The 24,498-nt window shown below is 41.9% G+C and overlaps 1 protein-coding gene across 8 annotated transcripts in view; it reads right to left on the bottom strand.

Annotated features, from left to right (window-relative positions):
* Positions 1-24,498, bottom strand: part of wnt5b (wingless-type MMTV integration site family, member 5b) — an 86,439-nt gene that overhangs the window by 8,852 nt on the left and 53,089 nt on the right. For 4 of the 8 annotated variants that reach the window (XM_085252724.1, XM_085252720.1, XM_085252721.1 and 1 more), the window contains one exon: positions 704-852. In XM_085252724.1, coding sequence (XP_085108850.1) covers positions 704-819 — 116 coding nt within the window. In that variant the 5' untranslated portion in view covers positions 820-852. Of the gene's footprint in view, positions 1-703; positions 853-1,458; positions 1,494-24,498 lie in introns of those variants that run through there. The other 4 variants (XM_085252723.1, XM_085252727.1, XM_085252722.1 and 1 more) reach the window with 2 other exon arrangements.

The following is a 24,498-nucleotide window of genomic DNA, read 5'->3' as shown; positions in this document are numbered from 1 at the left end:
ATAGATAAGAGTCTTCTGGTGAACATCTCTGCAGCCACTTCCTTTCCTTTCAAATCTGACTGCCTAACACAGAAAAATCATGTAATAATCTATTCAGATCACCTGGGCTATGAAAGTTTCCCTTTTAGTCTTGAACATGAGTGCAAACTACTGAGTATCTCAGGCTGTTTTAACGGCTAGACTTCTAAGATGGACATCTGGTCCTGTAATTTCATTCTGACCTCTAGGAGTATCATTCCACAGAGCCACCCTGAACTGGGCCACCGCAGTAAGTTTTTGTAAGTCAAGAACAAGTGTGGCTAATTTGCGATCCTGTAGGCACAGCAGCAGCCCGCCATGCAATGCCATTTGGGGCTCAGCCAGAGTAAATATTGTGACAGAGCCTTCACATTTGTTCCATTCACTGTTAGTGTCCCACCACTAGCGCACCACGCAAAACTAACCCCCAAAACACACACACAAGCACAGATGCAAGAAGCAGCACAAAGTGAAGCCATGGCTCAAAGAAATTCCATTCATTATGCTTCAGCATGACAGAAATCAACAAAAATTGGTCTATTGTGCGAATCTGATGTTTTTCTTATTTGCTCTCTTGACGGCACAAAATTTGGGGAGGGTCACTCACCCACGTTTTAGTCGCCGTTACTCTACTAACCATAACTTTCAGAAACCAGTGCAAACCAGTGCGCAATCATTTACTTACCACCACGAGTTCGCGTCCACCATCAGCAGTTGCGAGCTGCAGACAAGGAAGGCGGCAGCCAACAGCAGATGTCGGACGGCACCGGTTCGTTTTGTCCGGACAGGCCTGTTGTCCATGGTCCGCCGCTTCAACGCCGGGAAAGTGCTCTGCTGAGGAGACATGAGCAGTGAATGAGGAGTCGTCCTGCTCAGTCTTTTTAGAGGCCTGACGGGAGGCAAAGCGGCGGGTTTGAGTACGACGAAATCTGCTCCTACCGACCACTTGTTTCTGCCTGCTGTATCCTCTCGTCTCTAGTTTGATCAACTATATTTACAAAAAGCAATTTTTAAAAATCAAATAAAAAGACGGAGATTGTAATTTTCAGGTGACCTTACTGTCGTTGGGTAATCTGAAATCACATTAACGTTTTCCTAAAGGTCAAATAATCCAGTTTATTCGCTGAAATCCCAGGTCTAAGTCGTGCGTAAAATACTTTGGTATGAGTTTGGATTTTACGCACAGAGCGATATGAATTCTCCCTGGAGAAATCCAGGGCCTTATGATAAAATAAATAAAACAAAAGTACAAAAGTAAAAAGTGCGATCCCGTTTTTGCCTCAAGAAAAGATTAACAAGGATATTAAAAAACTAATTGAGCAGCAAAGCGACTGTTCCTTGCCCTTCCTGTCCCCTTACGGCCACTCTACTACTACCACCACTATCTCTTTCTCACGCACACACACACTCTCTCGTATACACTCCTCCTCCTTCTCTCACCCCCACTTCACCTCAGAACCCTCTTCTGCCCTCCCCTCCTCAGTCCTCTATACATTATGCACCGGTGATTGTGTGCAAGAAAATCAGATGACTATTTAACACTGTGAACTTTCAACGCCAAACCACTTCTAACACCTGTGAGGACTATGAGGTTGTTGTTCACTGGGATTTGACATGAGCAAAAACTTGTTAGATAGACAGAGATTATCTCTGGTGACCATTTTAAGCATCACCTCCGGAATAACACAGCTAATACCTTTTCTAATCCCTTTCCCCCTCTCTGATCAGCGTTTAATAAACGGTCCATCAAGTTGGGACATTTTACTAAGTTAAATTAAAAATGAAAAGTGTTTATTTATTTACGTTTATGTCTGGGTGAAATGTAATCAGGACAGTGTTTCAGTGTTTAAACTGTATATATAAAATATATTTTAGTAGAGGGATTACTCTGGGGCGTTTAAACGCAATAAGCGAACAAAGTTGAAAGACGTGATGGGGGTCGAACGTTTTGGAAAAACCTCAATCAACCCTACAAAAAAAGTTCACGTGGGTCAGATTCCTTTGACTAGCTGAAGTGAATAATTTGTTTGAATAAAAGGTGAGTGCTTCAAAATCGCCTAATCCTCTCTCTTTTGGTCAGCAAATATAAAAGGCGATGCTACCACGTCTTACACACAAACATTTCACATTTGTAGCTGGACACACACACGCGAGCGCGTTCAGGAGTAATGAAAAGTCTAGAAGTAAAGAGAAGGCGTGTTGAAGCGAGTTCTCCTCAATTCATAACCCGGTCAAAAGCAAACTACGATGGGTCGGTGGGCGGTGAACCTGCGGAGGAATAGGCTGTTTAATGTGGTTCAATGCCTCTCAAAAGAGCGCGTCCACAACCGGAGGGAAGAAAAAGGAAAAGACTGGAGTTCCTGAAGTCCAGAGAAACTACTCAGAACATTAATCAAGCAGGTATATACTGGGCTTCGTTAGAGCATTGACCACTTTTAAAACCACCATAAGGTTCACCAAGTTCAGAAACAACGACGGGATACGAGAATATTACGACACACTGCCCACAGGTTATAGTGGCTATAGGGGAGACCGGGGATAGTTGTAACGTGGGTCAGTTGTAACACTTCCAATTTCTCCAATCAGGGCTAAGTTTCAAATGATGTGACTCATCCTGTGCATGCCCAATTCAGTTCTGCTATCACATGTGAAAAATCAGCACATTTTGTCAAACACAGACAATTTAACACGAAAAAAAGTAATTTGTATGCCAAAAAGTAAGTTTTTCTACTTTATTTCAATTTCTAATAGCATTATCTGCTTTGCAGTTAAACTCATCAAACTTAAATTATGTTATTTGTATGTCTATGGGGATATATTCTGTGTAGGTCTTTAGTGCTAATGTTTTAGCCGTTGGCTGTAATGTTAGCTAGTTCATGGCTATAGGAGTCTGGGTCAGTTGTAACAATAATGCAGATGTTACAACTTACCACACTATTACTTTAACTTATATTAAACAAGTTGGGGCAACGACATCAGCAGAGAGAGGTTCACTGGTCGTTTTTGTATATGTGGTTAATGCCATTGGCAACACAATTCCTCCACTGTTTGTGTTCCCACACATACATTATGCAGACCTCTGTGTCAGAGATGGACCAGTAGGAAGTACTGGTAGTGGAAATAAGTCAGGATGGATGCAAGAAACAGATTTCCTCATCTTTCTGAAGCACTTTGCAAACCACACCTAGGTAAGCCATGATAAAAAGTAATGGAATTGCGATGCTGGTGAACAACTACATTTTTTCAGCTTCATTGTTATGTTCAAAATTGGTGCAAGAGTTGTAGGTTATAATGCCCACTGAGCCAATGAGGCCAAACTCAAGGAAGACCAACCAAAATTAATTAAATATTCAGTTGCAGAAAATTCCATAATTTGTCTTTTTTGGGGGGTTGGAATATGTTCAAAAGCTAGATTTCTGCATTCTGTCACACACACACACACACACACACACACACACACACACACACACACACACACACACACACACAGCTACATAAATGGATGTAAGTGCATTCATGTGTTGAATAAACAAAGATTACATGTTAATGTTTTGTTAGTACCCTTATTTCATTGTGTTACATTTTACCCCAGGATATGTTACAACTAACCCAGACTATGGGGTTAATTGTAACATTTCACTCTTCGTGTTTGAGACCATACCATGTAATGGGTAATTGTGCTGCAGAGAAAATAGCTGCACTATTTAATAGCCGAGACATGTAAATACTTTGCATTACATTTTGAATCCACTACCTTAAAAGAGCTCCAATTTACAGACAGAAATGTCAAAAATGTTACAACTATCCCCGGTCTCCCCTACGTAACGAAACTTTATAGTAGCATAATTTAACACACAAAATGATGGTGAAAATCCTTTGCTGCCTATATATACGTTAATTGTGTAAAATAAGACAAAAAATATCTAATTAACAACTTAAGGTGTATCCCGGGTGCGTAAAAACCTATGAGGATCAAAAATATCGAATTTCTCTTTTTAAACAATTCACTGAGAGAGGTTTAGTGAACGGGGATGTGTATTTCCCCGTTCACTAAACATGGAGTTTCTGTCGGTGTCAAAGTGGAGCGCACTAACAGAGAGTGGGGTGTCTCTCGTCTCTGCATAATAATAGACCTGCAATAAACTTCCCCAACACGCACACGCATACACACATTTTGTTTTTAAGTGATCTATGTGGCAGTCACATGTGACTGACATTCTGCAGTGTTTTATGTGAGCGGGTTAAAGTCTGACAGCGGAATAAACGGACTCTTCGAGCCCAACAAAACCAAAACTGCACAAAGTTGTAGATGAAAACTTCTTTATTTTGACTTTCGCCAGTGACATTTCACTCCGAGGTCTCTACAGGGAGTGCAGAATTATTAGGCAAATGAGTATTTTGTCCACTTCATCCTCTTCATGCATGTTGTCTTACTCCAAGCTGTATAGGCTCGAAAGCCTACTACCAATTAAGCATATTAGGTGATGTGCATCTCTGTAATGAGAAGGGGTGTGGTCTAATGACATCAACACCCTATATCAGGTGTGCATAATTATTAGGCAACGTCCTTTCCTTTGGCAAAATGGGTCAAAAGAAGGACTTGACAGGCTCAGAAAAGTCAAAAATAGTGAGATATCTTGCAGAGGGATGCAGCAGTCTCAAAATTGCAAAGCTTCTGAAGCGTGATCATCGAACAATCAAGGGTTTCATTCAAAATAGTCAACAGGGTCGCAAGAAGCGTGTGGAAAAACCAAGGCGCAAAATAACTGCCCATGAACTGAGAAAAGTCAAGCGTGCAGCTGCCAAGATGCCACTTGCCACCAGTTTGGCCATATTTCAGAGCTGCAACATCACTGGAGTGCCCAAAAGCACAAGGTGTGCAATACTCAGAGACATGGCCAAGGTAAGAAAGGCTGAAAGACGACCACCACTGAACAAGACACACAAGCTGAAACGTCAAGACTGGGCCAAGAAATATCTCAAGACTGGTTTTTCTAAGGTTTTATGGACTGATGAAATGAGAGTGAGTCTTGATGGGCCAGATGGATGGGCCCGTGGCTGGATTGGTAAAGGGCAGAGAGCTCCAGGCCGACTCAGACGCCAGCAAGGTGGAGGTGGAGTACTGGTTTGGGCTGGTATCATCAAAGATGAGCTTGTGGGGCCTTTTCGGGTTGAGGATGGAGTCAAGCTCAACTCCCAGTCCTACTGCCAGTTTCTGGAAGACACCTTCTTCAAGCAGTGGTACAGGAAGAAGTCTGCATCCTTCAAGAAAAACATGATTTTCATGCAGAACAATGCTCCATCACACGCGTCCAAGTACTCCACAGCGTGGCTGGCAAGAAAGGGTATAAAAGAAGAAAAACTAATGACATGCCCACCTTGTTCACCTGATCTGAACCCCATTGAGAACCTGTGGTCCATCATCAAATGTGAGATTTACAAGGAGGGAAAACAGTACACCTCTCTGAACAGTGTCTGGGAGGCTGTGGTTGCTGCTGCACGCAATGTTGATGGTGAACAGATCAAAACACTGACAGAATCCATGGATGGCAGGCTTTTGAGTGTCCTTGCAAAGAAAGGTGGCTATATTGGTCGCTGATTTGTTTTTGTTTTTGAATGTCAGAAATGTATATTTGTGAATGCGAAGATGTTATATTGGTTTCACTGGTAAAAATAAATAATTGAAATGGGTATATATTTGTTTTTTGTTAAGTTGCCTAATAATTATGCACAGTAATAGTCACCTGCACACACAGATATCCCCCTAAAATAGCTAAAACTAAAAACTACTTCCAAATACATTCAGCTTTGATATTAATGAGTTTTTTGGGTTCATTGAGAACATGGTTGTTGTTCAATAATAAAATTATTCCTCAAAAATAGAACTTGCCTAATAATTCTGCACTCCCTGTATGACAACTGTGTCTTCATTTGGGATACACACATCTACTCCTCCTCACACAGTGACCCAAATACATGCGTTCAGATTTTCTTTTTCAGTCAGTCTGCATCCATGCCTTCATACAGCGCTCTGGTAGTACTCATGTAGTCATGCCAGTAAAGCTATTAGGATTAAAGTGAACTGAATACTTCAAGAATACATTTCCACTCTATCGGTTTATGACTACACGGAGACAGCATGTGCTGCAGGATGTTGCTATTTTATAGATGTAAAGTAAGCACATTTATTTAATCTCATTCTCAGTGCCATACACGCCATTATGTATATGGTACTGTAAGTGAACATAATGAGAGGCTGGGACACAGCACGCAGTTTGAACGACACTGCAGCTCCATCTACTGATGCCTTGCTGCACAGCATTTGTCAGTAAAGGTTACCTTTAACCTTTAACTTTAATTTTAAAAGTCAAATCAAATAAGAAACAAGTCACTTTCAGTCACTTCAAGTCTTCCGCACACTGTTTTTTTCTAACCCCTTTCCTGAAGCTGAATCTGCATTTTGGAGAAATGTCTACAAATATAAAGAGGACTCTCCTCATGAGAATCCGTGTAATTAAAAATAATCAGATTGATTTCGGCACTAAAGAGAAAAACAGGTCAACCACCTATTCTGGGACATGACCTACAGCTTCAGAACTACAGGAGCGGCGCAAGCATGATGTGTGTCAGCTGAGACTGGTTTACTGCCAACTTGTGATGCTCGTGTAGAAACACAAGGAGGCGCAGTTTATCCGTAGCGCTCGACACAGTCAAAGGAAAGGGTAAAAAAGACGAAGGGTGGGGTGGGTGAGAGGCACAGAAAAGTTGGACAAAGTGAGATGAAGGAGGGAAAATAGAGAGGGTGAAAGAGAGAGGGAGTGCCCAAGTAATGGATACAGAGAGAGAGAGAGAGAGGGGAGTGGAGAGAGAAGAGAGGGGGGGACTTGTCCCTAGAGGATATGAGCAATAGCCATGCAACAGGGAGCAATGCCTGAGAAAGTCGGCAGCTCCTCGCTGGATTAACAACAGCCTCACTTCTTATTGCCTACAGTGCCAGAATTCAGCAAAACAACCAGCCCGTTCTCTCCTGCAGGGGAAGCGGCAGCTGACGGAGCCTGAGCTGATTGCCTGGAAGCTGCTCGGGACAAAATGCTAAATATTATTTTTTTCAAATCACTGTCACTGCTGCGAACTGGTTGTATTTAGAGGGAAATATTTAAAGTAGACTCAGCAACTGAAAGACAATCGAGACTTTGTCTAATCATGTTGGGCACTTTTTTTTTTAATGTACCTGCTTTTATTTTTGTAGGAAGCAGGAAAACCTTGGCCTTGTGTTTGAGTCAAGGAGACCACCTGAGCTTACATCAAAATCAGATGGTGTTTCCTGTCTGGGCTACTGCATCAGTACTAACACAGTCCATTTAGGCAGTTTATAGTAAAATTTGATTTAAAATAGTCTATTATTAAAATTAAAGTAAAACCAATTACAACATTTTATTTAAAAGGTAACTAAATACTAATGCTGTGGTCAGAAGTTTGTATTCACTCATCATAAGCATGAATTTCATGGTAATTTCAGGCTTTTGTTAACTTCTTTGAACCCATCTTTTTCCAGGGTGAAGTGATTGTACAGCATACATCTTTGATGGCTTTAAAAAAGAAGAATTGGGTGTACGAGTTTGCATTTATTTGAGATTTTCTGTAATTCACAAATCGTGGTGCAACAACCTAAGGGATATAAATATCCCTTAGGTTGTTGCACCACGATCAGATGCTTTTGGTAGCCATCAACAAGCATCTGGCGTATTTGTGGCTGGATATTTGACCACTCGTTTTGGCAGACAATTTCTTCAATAGTGTTGAGGTTGGGGGCTTTGGCAAAGCATCTTAATATTAGCCCGCTTTATCCATTCCAAAACCAGTTTCGATTTGTGTTTGGGGTCATTGTTCTGTGGGAGCACCCAGCTGTGTCGAAGTTTCAACAGTCTAGCTGTTGACTTGGGGTGAAGTTGGAGAATTTGGGGCGAGTCCTCTTTTATTTTTTCATCCGCTTTTTGCAATGTACCACTGGCAGCAAAACAGCCCCAGATCATGATGCTACAACCACCATACATGGCGTATGGTGCAGTGTTGTTAGGTTTGAAAGCCTCACCTTGAAAAACTTTGTCAGGTCTGACCGTAAAACCTTTCCTCAGAGGGCATTTGGCTCGTCCATGTGGGTAGCTGTGAATTTCAGTGGTGCCTGAAGGTGTTGATTTTTTTTTATCTTTCTTGGTCGGGATCCTCTCAGTCCATGACAATGTAAAACTGGCTTCACTATGGACAATGATGCTGGTGGTTCAGCATTTTCCAGTTCATGGCAGGCTTAAGCTTTGGTGGTTCCTGGACTGTTCCTGAACATCCTAACCAGTTTTCTTTCAAATGAGGCTGACAGTTCGGGTCTTTTTCCAGACTTGTGCAACGTGGTGACACATCTGAAGAACTTGGAATCTGCAGTTATTTAGAAATGGCGTCCCGCGTTATGAAATCTACAGTACTCCTCCATCAATCTTCACCGAGGTCCTTGGACTTGCTGTCAAACAAATCATTTTTATGCTGGCAAAGAGAAACTACCAGTTGCAGTCAATCATAATCATTAATGAGAGGTTAATAGGCCTTGGCCTTGTCAAATTAAAAGACATTGTAGAGGTTTCAGCACCACTTATTAAAAGATTTGACTCATTTTATGGTAATTTTGACCCTTTGTGGTTTAGAGAAAATCGAAAATTAATTGTCCAAAACTTGTGCATCCAATTCTTGTTTTTGAAATTGTACGCTGTACAATTATTCCACCACAGAAAAATCACATTCATACCTATGATGAGTATGCGGGAATTTCCGATACACAATTTCATATATTATAATTACAACGTATCAAAAACTGGACCCAACAGTGACCGTTATTGTTTTGTTTATGATTATCACTAATGCATTCACATTTAACTTTGTATTATTGTAGGGTCTTTGTCTTACAATATAAAGAGTTTTTGTGATTTGGCGCAACATTTAACTGCATTTTAATTATTCAAGGCCGACTTAATATCACAAGTGATTTCCCATGCCTTCTAATGACTTACGACTGAAGCCAGAAGAGAAAAATCTGCAGATATGACATGAGAATTTTACCATCCATGGGTCAAACTCATAGTAACTACAGCTATTGGAAAAACGTCAAGTACGATTAAAGATTTACATGTTTTATGAACACGTAAAGCACAAATGCCTGAAATTCTCTTTGGTTGCTGCCCTCTAAATGCAAGAGGTGTTTATGTAATTTGTTCACAATAAAGATATAGTATGAGCATAAACAAGTTTATTGCATTCAATAGGCAAAAAAGACTGTGATTTTTCTGCTACTTCTATCTGAAGGTCAGAAGTCCTGCAGAGCTGCAGAACATTGAGCCTGTAGATGCCCGCAGGGATTCAAGGGTTTTCTCAATGAGGCTTTTGCAATGCAGATGTCTGGATATACAGCGAGTTCAAACACCAGTTGAACAGTTGAGGAATAGTCTTCTTTATAAACAATGCTGCCAACTAACAACTAATATTCTACGCACTATATAATTAATCCATTTCCACAATAAACACACAGCCAGATTAGATTTTACTGAATGTGTTTAATGAAGGGTTTGCAGTGATTTATCACCTAGCACACCTACTCTGTCTACTGTGCCATGACAGAAACTGTATTTTCAAATGAAGCCTCTCCTATTCCACGCACAGCTTTAAGCCCCCGCTGTTTTCTTTGGAAAACAACAAGAAGAACAAGCTGGAACAAATATATAATATTTACCAACTTTTGTGCAGACGCTCAACAAAGAAAGCAGCAAGAGAAAGAACTGAAATTCAGCCACAGCCGCACGTGATGACGAAACTACCTGCTTCGCTTACTATACCAGCGCCGCTCTCGCCTTCTTTCTGTCATCCCGAGTGCTCTTCATGTCTCTGTTCCCTTTCCAAAACACACACATGTGCACGTACACAATCACACACGTGTGCGGAAACAGACTGCTGCGGGGAAATCTGCTGCTTATATCATCCTCTCTCACTCTCACACACACATACACCCCTGGGGGAAGTTCAGCGGGACTTGGAAGCAGCTGAGATGGGCCCTGGGCTTTATATCTGTCTCTTTGTTTTTTCGGTGTACATGTGTGGTTGCATGTAAAATGGCCTGTGGAAACTCATTCTCTTCTATTCTGTTTTCCACCCTTCATCACCCCTCTCTCTCTCTGTGCTGTCCCCCTTTCCCTGTCTGTCGCCCTCCTCCGTCACACTTGCGCTCCCCTCTCTTCCTTCATCTGCTCCATCCCTCCTCTTCCCAGCTCTGTCCACCCCGCCACCACCCCCACCCCCTTTCCTTGTCTCCATCCATCCTTCTGTCAGCTGGCAGAAGATGAGTCATGCCTCTAGCTGGGAGGCTAAAACTCTCTCTCCCTCTTTCTCTAAATATATCTTCTCTACACTTCTCCATCGCAGTCTTTCTGTCTCCTTTTCCCTCGTTCTCACACATCTCTCTGCCCTGTATCACCATCTGTTTCTCTGCATCCTTCTGCTTTGTTCTGTTACTCCACTACGAAGCCCGTGCCTCCTTCATCTCTCAATATCTCTCACGCGTTTCTGTTTCTCTCTCTCAGTCTGAAAGTCAGATTGCCGTCTTTGTTCTTATCTGTCCCTCTCTCCAATCAGATGTGCAGAAAGGCGTCCATAAGAAGTCGCTCTCACGTTCCCTTTTCTTTAATGTCACGAACACCAACACTTTCTTTTTACTCTTTACTGTTCTTCATTTAACATGTCCATAAAGTGTGTCTCGGTACTGTATATCTGGTGCTCGGTGTTACCACATGAGCAATTTTTATTAGCCTGGATTGCATATCTATTTCTATAAATATATATATAGGACAACTATTTTTTGTATGTCAACATACTTGGACAGTAGAGTTGGTTCAGCTAAAGGCAAATCAAGTTAAAGTATATGGTTTTGTATTACTTTGCCAAAAACTAAGCCATTTAAAATATTGCAAACAAGTGCACAATAACTGGGTCTGAGAATTAAAGCCGACAGAGGAAGTACCAAAAACCACAGTTGCCTAAAATGGCTAATTGTGAATGGCTCCAAATGTGGGTCAATACTTGTATCGCCCCATTTCAAATGCCCAAATTTACAATTTGCATAACCAGCTGTCTATGAAAGTCTTTACAGCTGATGTGCCTCTTTACGGGGGTCAATTTTTATGCCATTCACCCAATTAAATTGTATTAAGGCATAACGTGTGGCAGCTTGGACTGACAAATGGGTGCAGACTAAAGGGACTTTGGTGGTTGGTCTACACATTGTACTTGCTAGCTGTCATCAACAGCTACCCAGAATTAAAATAAATAGGAAGTGGCAACTGCAGCTGCTATCGTGTTTTTCATGCAGTTTTAAAAAAAAGAAATCGCTACTGTTTTTTCGCACTTCTCTTTATGTGGTGGACTCTGCTGTCGCTCCTTTTCCTGTTCAAGCCCATTTTGTAGCCAGTCAGCATTTAACCTAACTGCAGTGTCATCTCCGTCCAACTATGTGCTTTTCTTTGCACAGAAGCACATATGCATAGGCAACCTACCAATAATCCTGTTCCAGGTTGATTAGCTGTCTGTTAGGTACCACCTAAGTGAACTGGACTTCATTCATGTTTGTGCCAATGGTGACCACAAACAACCATTTTTAATGAGAGTATGACACAAATGCTATGATTTGCTGTTATTTTCTGCTCTGTTTTGTGTCTGTGTGATGCATACAGCTTATGGATTCACCTTGCTTATCGTATTAGCAAGCAATACGTGATAAACACTTCGATCTGATTCAAACGACACAAACAGACACTTTAGTCAAACTCAGTCCTTCAAAGCTGTACTCCGCAAACAAGGGGTGACATCAGGATGATTAAATTCATCTTCTAAAGCAGCTGCTTGTTAACGCAAATATTTAATCAGCCAAACACATGTCAGCAACTCAATGCTTTTAGGCATGTAGACATGGTCAAGACAACTTTGGGAAGTTCAAACCGAGCATGAAAAAGGGGAAGAAAGGTGATTTATGTGACTTTGAACGTGACATGGCTGTTGGTGCCAAACAGGCTGGTCTGACTTTTTCAGATTTGCTGATCTTTTGGGGTTTTCCCCACACAAACATGTCTTCGGTTTACAGAGAATGGTCGGAAGAAGAGAAAATATCCAGTGTGCAGCAGTTCTCTGAGCAAAAGTGCGTTGTTGATGTCAGAGGTCAGAGGAGAATGGCCAGACCAGAGCTTTGAACCACTTCAACCAGAAGCATCTTTGAACACAAAACACCTTATGACCCCACCATCTGAATGATGATGGGGTCATAACTTGGTGTAAACAACATGAAAGCATGGCTTCATCCTGCCTTGTATCAGCAATTTATGGTGTTGCTGGTAGTGTAATGGTATGGAGGAAATCTCAATCCAATGTGCAATTAACAAATCAGCAGAAACTGTGTGATGCTGTCATGTCAATCTGAAGTCAAAAGCTCTCTGAGAAATGTTTACATACCTTGTCAAATTTATGGTAAATGGCCTGTGTCTGTATAGCGCTTTACACTACATTCAGTCATCCACCCACTGGTGATGGCAAGCTACATTGTAGCCACAGCCACCCTGGGGCGCACTGACAGAGGCGAGGCTGCCAGACACTGGTGCCACCGGGCCCTCTGACCACCACCAGTAGGCAACGGGTGAAATGTCTTGCCCAAGAACACAACGACTAAGACTGTCGGAGCCAGGGCTCAAACCGGCAACCTTCCGATTATAAGACAAACTGCCAACTCTTGAGCCATGATCGTCCCACGATCGAATCTATGTCACAAAGAAAAAAGGTTAATTTGTTGCTCGGATTTAAATCAACTCTGTTAAGAGTAAAATGGCATTGTGTTTTCTTGGAGTGTGAGTGCAAGTGGCGCAACTGAGAAAATTCTTGTTGGCACTGGACAGGAAACCTGGGAGAGGCTGAATCCCTGATCAGAAAGCCCAGGGAGAAGCCACTGAGGCTGGGCCAGATCCCCAGATTCCTTGTGCCCTGGAGTTCAAAACTACACTGGTCTCCTAATCCCTCCCTGGAGAAATTAACACACAAACAAATACGCACACACAGCAGATGTGCACACATACAGAAATTCATGAGCATGGTCATGTAGAGAAAAACAAACACTCTGACACAAACACATTTTTGCTCTCTGCCTCACTCACCCTTATACACATGCTTCAAATGAATGTCAAAAGCAACTTCTCCACCCTCTGGGACGGAGAACTGAATGTCTTTGTGACACGGAAGAGCTCTATATGCACTCACACATATCAGAGTAACACCAATAAGAAATTGGCCCATAGAAAGTTATAGTAAGACACACAGACACGGTGTGGGTCAGAACAACTTTCACATGCTCATCAGGGGATGAAACAGCGGAAGTCTCGGCTGGTCTGGCCTGATTTAATGCTCGTCTCCGAATTGATTCATATGGCCTGTAAATCCCTGGGAAGCCTTCTTCTGTGTCAGGTCAGAACACACGCAGTCCTGTTGCCATCACTTGGGAGGACATTCAGTTGACTTACATTCATTTCTCAGGGCTGTACTTTGACCCAAACCATAATTTCTATATGCTTAGCAGAAGTTGTACCCTCGCCTTAAAATAAACCTAGTATACTCTCACAAAGTTGACAGCCTTCCAATTTCAACTCTTTCAACATTTTTTTATGCTTCAGAATCATCTTAAAATAGATTCAATTCATGTTTTATTTTTAATTTTTTGTGTTACTAATCTGCATAAAACAATTTTGGGGCGTTTTGTTAATTTACTGATAATAACAGTCTGATATAATCCTTTTATATATTACTCAAGGTATCTTTTGCAGTTATGAGAGCCTCAAGTCAACCCAGGAGTGATTCGACAAGCGTCACAGATCATGCCTTAGCTTCAGGACCAGACTCTAAATCAGGTCCAGTATCATTAGATTTTTGTGTGTTGTAGTGTTTTTGTGGCAATATGCTCCTCCCCACATGAATGATCCTACCACCACCATGCTTAACTTTAGCGGCGATATTAATGGGGATGCTCAGTGCTGGCTGTTCCCACATAATCTGTTTTGATTTTTGGCTAATATGTTCAATCTTTGTTTGATTAAGGCATAATCAAAAACCTCTGGGAGGCTAACAGCTGGCTGTCATGTGACTTTTTATTGAGGGATGGCCTCCAGTTGGCTACTTTGATGAAGGCCCAGTCGTTGAAGTGTAGCACTGATGGTTGCCCTTGGCTCTCATTGCTAGTACCCATTGGGATCCTGGTTACCTGTTGGCCCAGGATCATTCATTGCATTCATTAATAAGACCTTGAGATGGAGCTGGACACCTTCAGTTTATCGTTCGTTGACAGCATCCAGTTTTGTGGGCCTCCATGTAATTATTTCATGCCTTGGTTTCTACTTTGATGTACACTGTGTAGACAGCTATGTGCATTTTCTAATCATTTCCAGTAAACTCACTTAGTTACAAGTATTTCAAGTAGCACTGAGAGATGTAAGACATACAAAAGCTTAGGTGCAACCATCCATTCATCCATTTTTCTCCCTTGTCTTGATCTCACCTTTGCCTTCTACAATAGAACATCAGCATTGTGATGTTCATATTCTCTCAAAGATGAATTGTGCAGAGGTCGATTACCATTATCATCACAAAGTCCAAGGTTTTCTTCAACTCTCGTTCTCATCATCTGGATGTAATTTTTTGCCATAAACCCATATAAACATGCATACTGGTTGCTGTGGAAACAGCTATCTGTCATTCAATGTTTATAACGAAGACACTGGGACATGTCACTGTAGGCAAATGAGAGAGGAGTCCCTGCAGTTTATAGAAAATTTTATTATTATCTTATTTTTACTTGGGAAGACGTACTTTGCTAAATTTTATTTGAAAAGGATTGTTCAGAGGATTCAAATCTAAGCTGTTCTGTGTACGAGTGGCAAGCGACCAAAATAATGTGAGATTAATAAAATGAACGCAACCTAAATTTGGAATTAAATCTTTTTCGTTATTTAAAATATCTTTGATGTGGGAGCCAGCTGGTGAGTAAAAATCTGTTTGGCAGCACATTTATCAACTGTTGGCGAGTCATCTGTGTCCTGAATATTTTTTATTTTTCTCATTCAAGCGTTGATATTTCAAAGACACATCTCGGTATGAAAGCTCAAGTATTTTAAGATTTATTTTGGTCTTATGTTTGGTTTTAGATTTTGACTAAGTCCAGTTAGAGTTTTTTTAAGACTACAGCTTGCTTGAGTGACTTTTGCTTTTCTTAAAGAAGTCCCGTGTTTTCCAGAGTGAGTTTCACACCAATTTAACACAAGTCTTAACAGGTAAAAACATTTGAACAAATTCTGGTTAAATTGTTTGAATAGCTCTTGTCTTGCGGGAGGACTCAGGTGATTGTGCTCAGTCTCGTATTTGCTCATTGCTCTGGCATTGGTATACGCACTGTATATCCACACCACCGAGAGTAATTTCTAGGATTGAAAATGAACTGTTTTACACTTTCATGGGTCCCGGTACAAACACAGAGACATGGAGAGATCCTGTCAGGCTAATGCATGCACACACACATCCACAGACACAAGCACACACATAAACACACACAACAATATGCAGACTATTCATGCCAAAAGATGACAGAGTGCATTGAGAAAATGCCAAAATGCTGACTACTGAGGGAGAGAGAGCACACGGACTGAAAAATCTCCTATGTCAGACTGCAGAGCTGGCAGAAAAGAAAAGCATTGTTGAAGGGACACACACACACCTAGGCAGCCTGTGTGGTGCAAAAAATTGGAGCAAAGCGGCAGTGCATAACATAGACACACACTCATAGACATGCATGCACACATGCAATCTTTGAGGCATTGTGGTGAGATGGAAGCACAGAAGAGCTGCCAGAGAGGGAGAGAGAGGTAGGAGAAAGTGCACAAAAATGAACAAATAAAAAGAAATTGAGGTAAAGATAGATAGATAGAGATGGATGTAAAAAAGAGCGACTCAGATACACAGAAAATAGGCTTGCAACTCCTGGCATTGACCTCCTGGTGTCTCCACCCTTTTGTGCATCACCCTTTTTGTCTTTTTGCTCTTAATGGCCATGTATATTGTGCCATAACAGAAGGAGTAGAGCTGTGACTGTGCAATAATGAAAGAACATCTGTGGGAAGGAGGCATCCCTAAAACACAAATGCCAAATGGCTGCTGGACCAGAAAGCAGCAGCAATCCCTCAGATCCAAAGCAGAAAAAAGTAACATCACTAAGTCAGACAGCAAGGCGTGAACAGCTGGACAGCTGGACAGCATAAAGATCTGATCTGATTATATGATTACCTAGGAGCAGGCAGGTCCCCACAGGGGTACAACTCCTTCAAACACCTAGTTGATAACCTGCCTCTCAGGCATCATAACAGCACAGGAATAATGCTCAGAAGGGCATCAGAAGGAAAAGCAGAGGACAAATCCACCAGCACTATACGACAGAGCAGTCATCCAAGACTCTAGCCAGACTAATCTGAGCACCCCCTAGATTGACTGCAACAAAGCCTCAATGCCCTCGCGGATCCTAGAGTTCTTGACACTTTAACCCTCACTGATAACCTTCAAGAACTCAAGCAGCTGAGGAAAACAACACTGGAAGTTAACTCAAAGGCCATTGCACAACTCACCACCAAGTGTCGCACGTACAAAGGTGATGCTGCTGTTTTGCTGTGTCCCAAACTCCCCTCAGCCAGCTTAAAGAGTGAATATGGAAGCACACTCAAAAATGGAGTGACCATCAGCCACCTCCTATGCATGGATGACATCAACTCACTGTCAGTGCCAAAGCTGGATGAGTGTAGCAAATGTCATCAGGACACTTACAGGACACCTACATGTACCTGAGTATAGTACACACCACAACGGTCTACAACAGTTAAATAGTGTGGTAGTGGTAAGAAGAAGACCTCAGCCTTGAAAATCATTAGATAATCAGCTAGAATAGTAAGCTGGACACAGAAAGAAATACATCATAATGATGTCAAGACAGGAAAACTTCTCACAACACACAGAGGGTTTAACCCTAAGTCCAACACCTCAAGGCTCTATGAGCAATGCGATGAAGCAGAATAAGGAGTGTTAAAACCAAAACCTGGGATGAAATAAGGAACATCTAACCCTAACTACATCAGGAAGATGGCCCTTAGGATAACCTGGTCTGAAAGTGCTTCAGGCAGAAGACATATGGTGATAAAGATGAGGAAAAGCAAATACTTTGAAAGACCAGAGGTGGAAGGAAGTGGCTGATATCAAGAGGTAGTACCGGAGGCTTAAAAAGGACAAGTGGCACACAGAGACTCTGACCATGACAGGGAATGAACAGGTCCCAAGTACCATATCCATGAAGGCAGATGTCTATCACAGTTGACAGGACCCAAGGTTCAGGTTGCATGACGATGCCCCTGAGACACTCCGGTACACAGCAGGATGTAAGATGCAAGCTGGGGCCAGCGTAGACTGAAAAGCTCAACCAAGTGACCGGGATAATGTACAAAAACATCTGTGCCTCATGCGGATTATACGTCTCCAAGTCCCGCTGGAGCACGGCACTAAAAGCAGCTGAGAATAACGGGGCTAAGACCCTGTGGGACTTCAAGTTCAAGACAAGCAGCTGCTGGTTAACCAACCAGATATAGTGGTGGCTGATCAGAAGCAAAAGAGAGCAGTTGTGATAGATGTGGAAATCCCATCTGACAGTATAACATCAGAAAAAATGAGCACAAGAAGATTAAGAAGTACCTGGGGCTGAAGGAAGCCTAAAGTGATCACCACAATGGAAGAGTGGCTCCAGCAGCATTCCATCCACAACATCAGAGGTCTCTGTCCATTAGAGTGCAGTCCTAGGGACAGCTAAGATACTGTGCAGAACCCTGAAACAAGATTGCCTCCAGAATTTTTTCATAGGGGTGGCCATATGGGGGCCACTAAAAATATTTAGGTGGCACACCAAAAACAGAACAGTGCAGGGGTTCAGTAGAGGGGAGGGGTTGACGACAGGAAATCTGGAGGGACATACAAAGTGACGTAATACGAAGGGCAAAAACTGTATATTGCAGGAACAAATAACAAGTTAATGTTTCAACTCATTGTAGGATGTCATCCTCTCTCTTGTGATCATGTTTTTTTGTTGTTTTTTTTTAATTATTACCAACATAGGACAATCTTGCCAGGGGGCCCACTTGGGGACCAGCAAATTTTGGGGGTTGGCCAGTGCCCCACCCCCTAGTGGGGGTCCCTGCTCTGAAGCTCACTGGCCTCTTGTAGAGAACGTGAGCTTAAAGAAGACACACCAGCCCCCATGTGAGAGGGAGATTATTAGAGAGGGAGAGAGAAAGAGAGATGCAAGAAGGGAGCTGGGAGGGAAAGAGGGAAGAGAAGAGCAGAGAAGCTTTGAAGGCAGGTGTAAAACACACACACACACACACACACACACACACACACACACACACACACACACACACAACCATGTTTAAGTACTGTACAGTTGAAGCGAGGAAAGACCTGAAGGAACATAAAAGATTTAAGGTGTACAGTGTACAGCGTGCATATGTGTACACACCCACATGCATCTTAGGGCCATTGAGGTGTTGTTACTGTTTTCTTTCATATGCTGGTGTGCATGCATGCATGCGTGTGTGTGTGTGTGTGTGTGTGTGTGTGTGTGTGTGTGTGTGTGCGCGCACACGCATTCTTTATGTTTTGTTTGTGTGCTAAAAAGAAATATAATCTACCGAGTCATGGTAATATCCTTTCAGGAAGGTGTTGCCATTCAGGGATATGTGTTGACACACGCCCATGTAACCTTGGCAACCAGCAATCGCTGTGGGTGCAGAATCACATTGTGGAGGAGAGCAATTATCCAGTTAGAGTCCTCCCCTGAATCATCAAATACAGACACATAAAGTTACACACAAACACATGCACAAAAAGACAGACACACACACACGTCTGGTCACATGACGAGTAGAGTCTTGTGTTATAGAACACTTAGAAAGCACACTCTCTCTTTCTCTCTCTCTCTCTCTCTCTCTCTCTCACACACACACACACACACTGATTTTTTTAACCTCTATTTTAACATACTGACACTCTTTTCTTCCACTTCCTTTTTCCGTAGTCATTCCTCCCCCCCACATCTCACTTTTCGTCTTCCTTCTCTTATCCATCTATCCCTCTTCCGCTGCTCTCTCACTCAGTGTGAGTGCTAGCTTGGGCCCAGCGGGTTTTCTAAGAGGGGTATGACACACCACAGCAGCAAGACGACGCACACACACACACACACACACGCACACAGAGCTGTGATGTGAGGCAGACAGAGGGAGACAGGAAAACAGGAGAAAAAAAAAATGCAGTGTGCACACCACACACACACACACAGACACACACACAGACACACAGGCAGGTCATGCAGAGACAGACTCAGCTACTGCTGCTGAGGAGAAAGCCTGTGGCATATAGACCTGCCTCTCAGTTTTTATGTCATTTCTAGACTATTTATTTACGCATCTTTTACCTCATCGCTCTTTCTTTCATGCTACAGATGACGAGAGCGACAAACCAAAGACACTTTTGGTGATGCATATAAAGTTTTTTGAACAAGCCAGTCTGGCTACAGTCTTAAGGTCAATTTTTGGTATGAATACACAGAAACAAGTTCAAAATCCATGTACGGTTTGGTTTAACTAAACAGATTATGGCTTTCTTCTTTCACCCCTGTTGATTTCCGGGAGGTTTGTCCAGCAGACCAGAGCTGGCCACAGTTTAGCCACATTTAACTGAGAGCTGGTGTTAATCTCCCACCATGTTTAGATCTCAAGGTGTTTGCTGTATCATTATATGGCTTGGTATTCATGTCAGGTTTGCTATTTTGAAAATGCATGACACACTCTGTGCCCGGATACCAAGGACGTAGGTGTTGGCAGCCACAGGGGACAGTGCAGTTAACTGCTTTGTTTTTGCCCTTGATGAAGTTACAGCTAAAAGCAGAGTGGGACATACTAGGTGCTTTGCATTTATAAATACAGCCTTTATGTTTCTTTGATGTGTTTTAAAAAGCTCAAATCGATGTTTGAACCAAATACTACTATGTTATCTATACTTGGCTACTTGCAAATAGTAGTAATAATATTCACACTGTATATTTTAAAGCCTAGAAGCGGTCTTCAATATAAGCCATGGTGTCGCAGTCATGGTGTAGTAAGACAAAATTAAAGAAGTCCTTTTAATTTTTGCTTTTATTTTTCTTTTTTTTCTTTTCTTTTTTAATTATTATCTTTTTTTTTTTTTTTTTTTTTACAGAGGAGTCTCCCCCTGCAGCCCATTAGAAGGACTACATATTAAAGCCTTTTTGACATTGGCTGCACCTCATACTGCTGATTTAGACTTTTACCCACACCGGTTATGATGTAACCTATCTGAGGGGCCGTAGCCATTATTCATGCCTGTGCATGGTGTTAATTACCTTGTGCACTGCTAACCACAATAGAAAAGAAATAAAATCCTGGGACTTTGTTGTTTTTCTCTCCTGCCTCCCCACTCTTCGTTGTGATCACGTGTTTTTCTTGGTTTTTTTGTTTAGCTAATTTTGTCAATCTCTCACATCTGTCAGTCCTATGCCTCTATAATTATTATTCCTTGTTTTGAGGTGATAATTGTTTTTCTTTCACTGTGAAAAAGTAGCCGTCAATGCATAGGAGGAATCAGGCCAATCACGATAGCTGTGATCTGCGCTGATGTGATGTGCGCATCAGGTTCCAGCATAGAGTTTCAGACGGTTTTGCAGTTACAGTGTACCAAAAGAGCATATTTAAAACAGAAACCTAAATCCCCTGTTAGTCCCACACTTCTTTTTTTTTTACGCAGTTTATGACTCTGCACTGTTCCTAACCAGAACTTTGCAGATGAACATTTGTGGATCTGCTAATTTTTGTTTTTGTTTTTTTTTAGCTTTGCCTCTGGGAAAAGGCAGAATTAATAGATGACAAAGAACTTATTTGTAGCAACCAAGGGATAAAAACAATTAAAACTGTCCACTGTGCTTCTCATCAACACTTCTTTCATGTATTTTGTGTTTCTTCCTCTGCTGAGTGAATTTCCCAGTGGTTGTTCCCTTTACTCTTAAAGCCAGCAATCAGTATTTAACCTACACATAGTATCATTGCCCAAAGGTGACTTGCAGTTGAGTTGTTGCAGGCAAGCATGACTCTGTACTGGCTGGATCCCCATAATACTTCTGTGTTCACACTGGAGGCACGAGTGTTTTCCAGCCTGAGATAGATATTTTGATGAATGTTTATACTTTATGAGGCACACACAGTTACAAGCAAAACTCACAGAGAGCACCTTGTTGTGGATTGGGTTTAAACTGTCGGGCTAGTATGAGCAATTCTTCGTGCTAAATTATAAACACTGTTATAACACATCTTGTATACGTGCTCATTCTAATTCATGTTGGTAATGTTTTAACGCTATAATTCATGGCAATAATTTGGAAGAATTGTGAAGAGAAGCAGAAAGAGAAAGTAGTGAAACAATGTGTGCATACAGTACAATTTCAGAGAGACAGAACAGACAGTAACACAAATTAGACTGCGTACTGGAAAACATTTGTTTGATGTTGTTAACGTAGAGTAGGGCATATTAGTCCCAGCTCAGCTGAGCTGAGACTAATATAAGTCATTTGAGAGTTTTACATGGAACAAAGACAGTGAATTTTATTTTCTATGTCTTTCAGTGCAGATGCATATAAAAGGATATGGGGAACATGGTCATGCAAAATTATTAAAGAGATCAACAGCCCTTTCAGTAACATTTGGGCTTTGCATTAAGACGAATCTGAACATCCATCATGAGGAAGGAGAACAAGAGAATAAGAGGGAGAAGTGGGAGAAAGGAGAGTTGCCGTCAGTTGTGCATGGCTGCTTTTTTTTTTCCACGTAAAAGCGGCGTTTTCTGCAGCCCCTCTCCCTCTGTCTTATCTGCACCTGATCACTGTTGCCTCTCTCCTATCGCTTTGCCTCTATGTTTCTCATCAGCTCTTCCTCTCTCTTTGCTATCTCGTAGCCACTCTGCCACACTCCACGGGCTACAGCAAACGGCTCCCCTGTCGTTTTATCGCACATACACGCACGCATGCACACAAACGCGCACACAAAGAAGCTCGTGCGTGCATGTGTGTGTGCTTGAGAAGATGCGAACATTTAAAAACAATCGTGTTTACATGACGAAGGCTACAGAATCACATAGATATCCTGTAATGTGTATGCATATAGCAACTGACAACCTCTGCTGCTGAAAAAATTAAGCCATGCAAAAAAATAGAGTTTCTTATAAGACTGCCTACAAAAAAGTTTTAGTTTCATTAGATAATTTAGAAATCAATAATAATAACTGAGACGAGTGGTCTTGTTTATAACTAACCCTTTTCAATTTGATTAAGACTTAAAGTAAAAGGCTTAGCTGTAGTCAGCATCAGTCTGCTCTCTAATTTAATTGAATAATGGCAAATAATATGACTTGCTGTGAGGTATAGTCCATCTGAGAGGTTTGTGCTCCAAACTTCTGAGCACAAACTTCAAGTATTTTATTAGTGTTGCACTAATAAAAGATATCTGTATCTGTGCCGTGCAGTTTATGAAGACGGCTTGCTAACAAAATTTCCTAGCTTTTTCTTCTTCCAGCTTATCACTTTAGAGGTTGTTACAACTGTCTATCTGCCTTCATTTTACCCTATCCCTAACATCGTCCTGTCACATCTCAGTCACACCAACCCTTTGCATGTCCTCCTTCACTACATCTTGAATCTAAGTCTTCCTCTTTTTTCTGACCTGGCAGCTCCATCTTCGACATCCTTTGCCTAGTAAATCCACCATCTGGATATCTCCCAATCATCTCACCCCCTAACTTTGTCTTCAAACTACTCGATTTGAGCTGCCCCTCTGATGTACTAATTTCTTATCCTTTCAATCCTGGTCACTCCCAATAAACATTTTACAATGTTCAGCTCCACCTCCTGTCTCTTTGTCAGTGCTACCATCTCCAAATCATATCAAAGTAGGTCTCTCTACCATCGTATAAACCTTCCCTTTCACTCTTGCTGCTCTCCTTCTCTTACAAATCAAATCTCATCTCCACTCTCTTCTCCTCCTCCCTTGAGCATTGCCTCTTGCTACGGATGGTTGAACCCAGGTATTTAAACTTATCTACTTTTACTACCTTTGCTCCTTGAAGTTTCACTGTTACACCTCTGTCCCTCTCATTCACACAGATGTATTCTGTCTTGCTTCTACTGACTTTCACTCCAGAGCATGCCTTCATCTCTCCAGGCTCTCTTGCACCTGCTCCCTGCTCTCACTACAGATCACAGATCACCTGCAAACATCATAGTTCACAGTGACTGCTGCCTAACCTCATCTGTCAGCATGTTGTTGGCATGTTGTTGGAAAATACTGACAGCGCATGGACGGATAGCCCAACAGATGCCACCACTGTCTCACCATCCTCATACATGTCCTGCACCACATCACATCAATAGTGTTCTTTCTCGGCATGAAGCCATGCTGCTCACTGATCATAACCTCTCTTCTTAACCTAGCTTCAAAAACTCTTTCCCATATCTTCATGGTATGTCTCATCAGTTTCAACCCTCTGTAAGAAAAAGTTTGCAAACATTAGTTGATAATTTAGCACTACACCCACGATGGTCACTTTGCAGCAACAAAATTACACTGCTGCTTTGAGATGCATCCAGAAAATGTCACATCTTTTAATTTCAGTCTACACATACACATATAGACACAGCTGCCTTAGCAGTGGAGGATATGGAACACTAGCATTCCTGCTACTAAACTAAGGCAATAAAAGTTATAGTTTTGCCAGCCATATCTTATCATCATTACACAGTCCCTGCAATCATCCACTAGTCCCCTTAGTCTTAACCACTAAACCTGCCAGGGTCATGGGGGATGGAAGCTATAACACTTGGTGAGAAGCAGGGTATACTGTGATCAGGTCAACAGTCCAGCACAGGGCTAATACAGAGAGACAGAGAACCATGCACACTAATTTAGAATTACCAGTTAAGTTAACATGCATGAAACCACAGAAACTACAAACTACACACAGATTCCCCAACTGAGCAGTTAAGCAAATTCATAACCAATAACGCTCTGGAAAATACTGACAGCGCATGGACGGACAGCCCAACAGATGCCAGACAAATCATGTACAAAGCAAGAAATATCCACAAATCTATCACACTGTAATATATTCACATGCACGCCGCTCCAAGTGAGCGGCTGCAGCACAACGGCTTGCCTTTCTCTTTCGTGCTGTGTGCATGCAGAAAGAGTAAAAGTTTCAGACGAACACTCTGAAACT

The sequence above is a fragment of the Mchenga conophoros genome, linkage group LG17, assembly GCF_057382185.1.
Source record: "Mchenga conophoros isolate Kocher_MC1m ecotype Shallow Benthic linkage group LG17, M_conophoros_male_GT1.1, whole genome shotgun sequence".
NCBI classification, from domain to species: domain Eukaryota; kingdom Metazoa; phylum Chordata; class Actinopteri; order Cichliformes; family Cichlidae; genus Mchenga; species Mchenga conophoros.
This window is presented reverse-complemented; position numbering and strand designations above follow the sequence as displayed.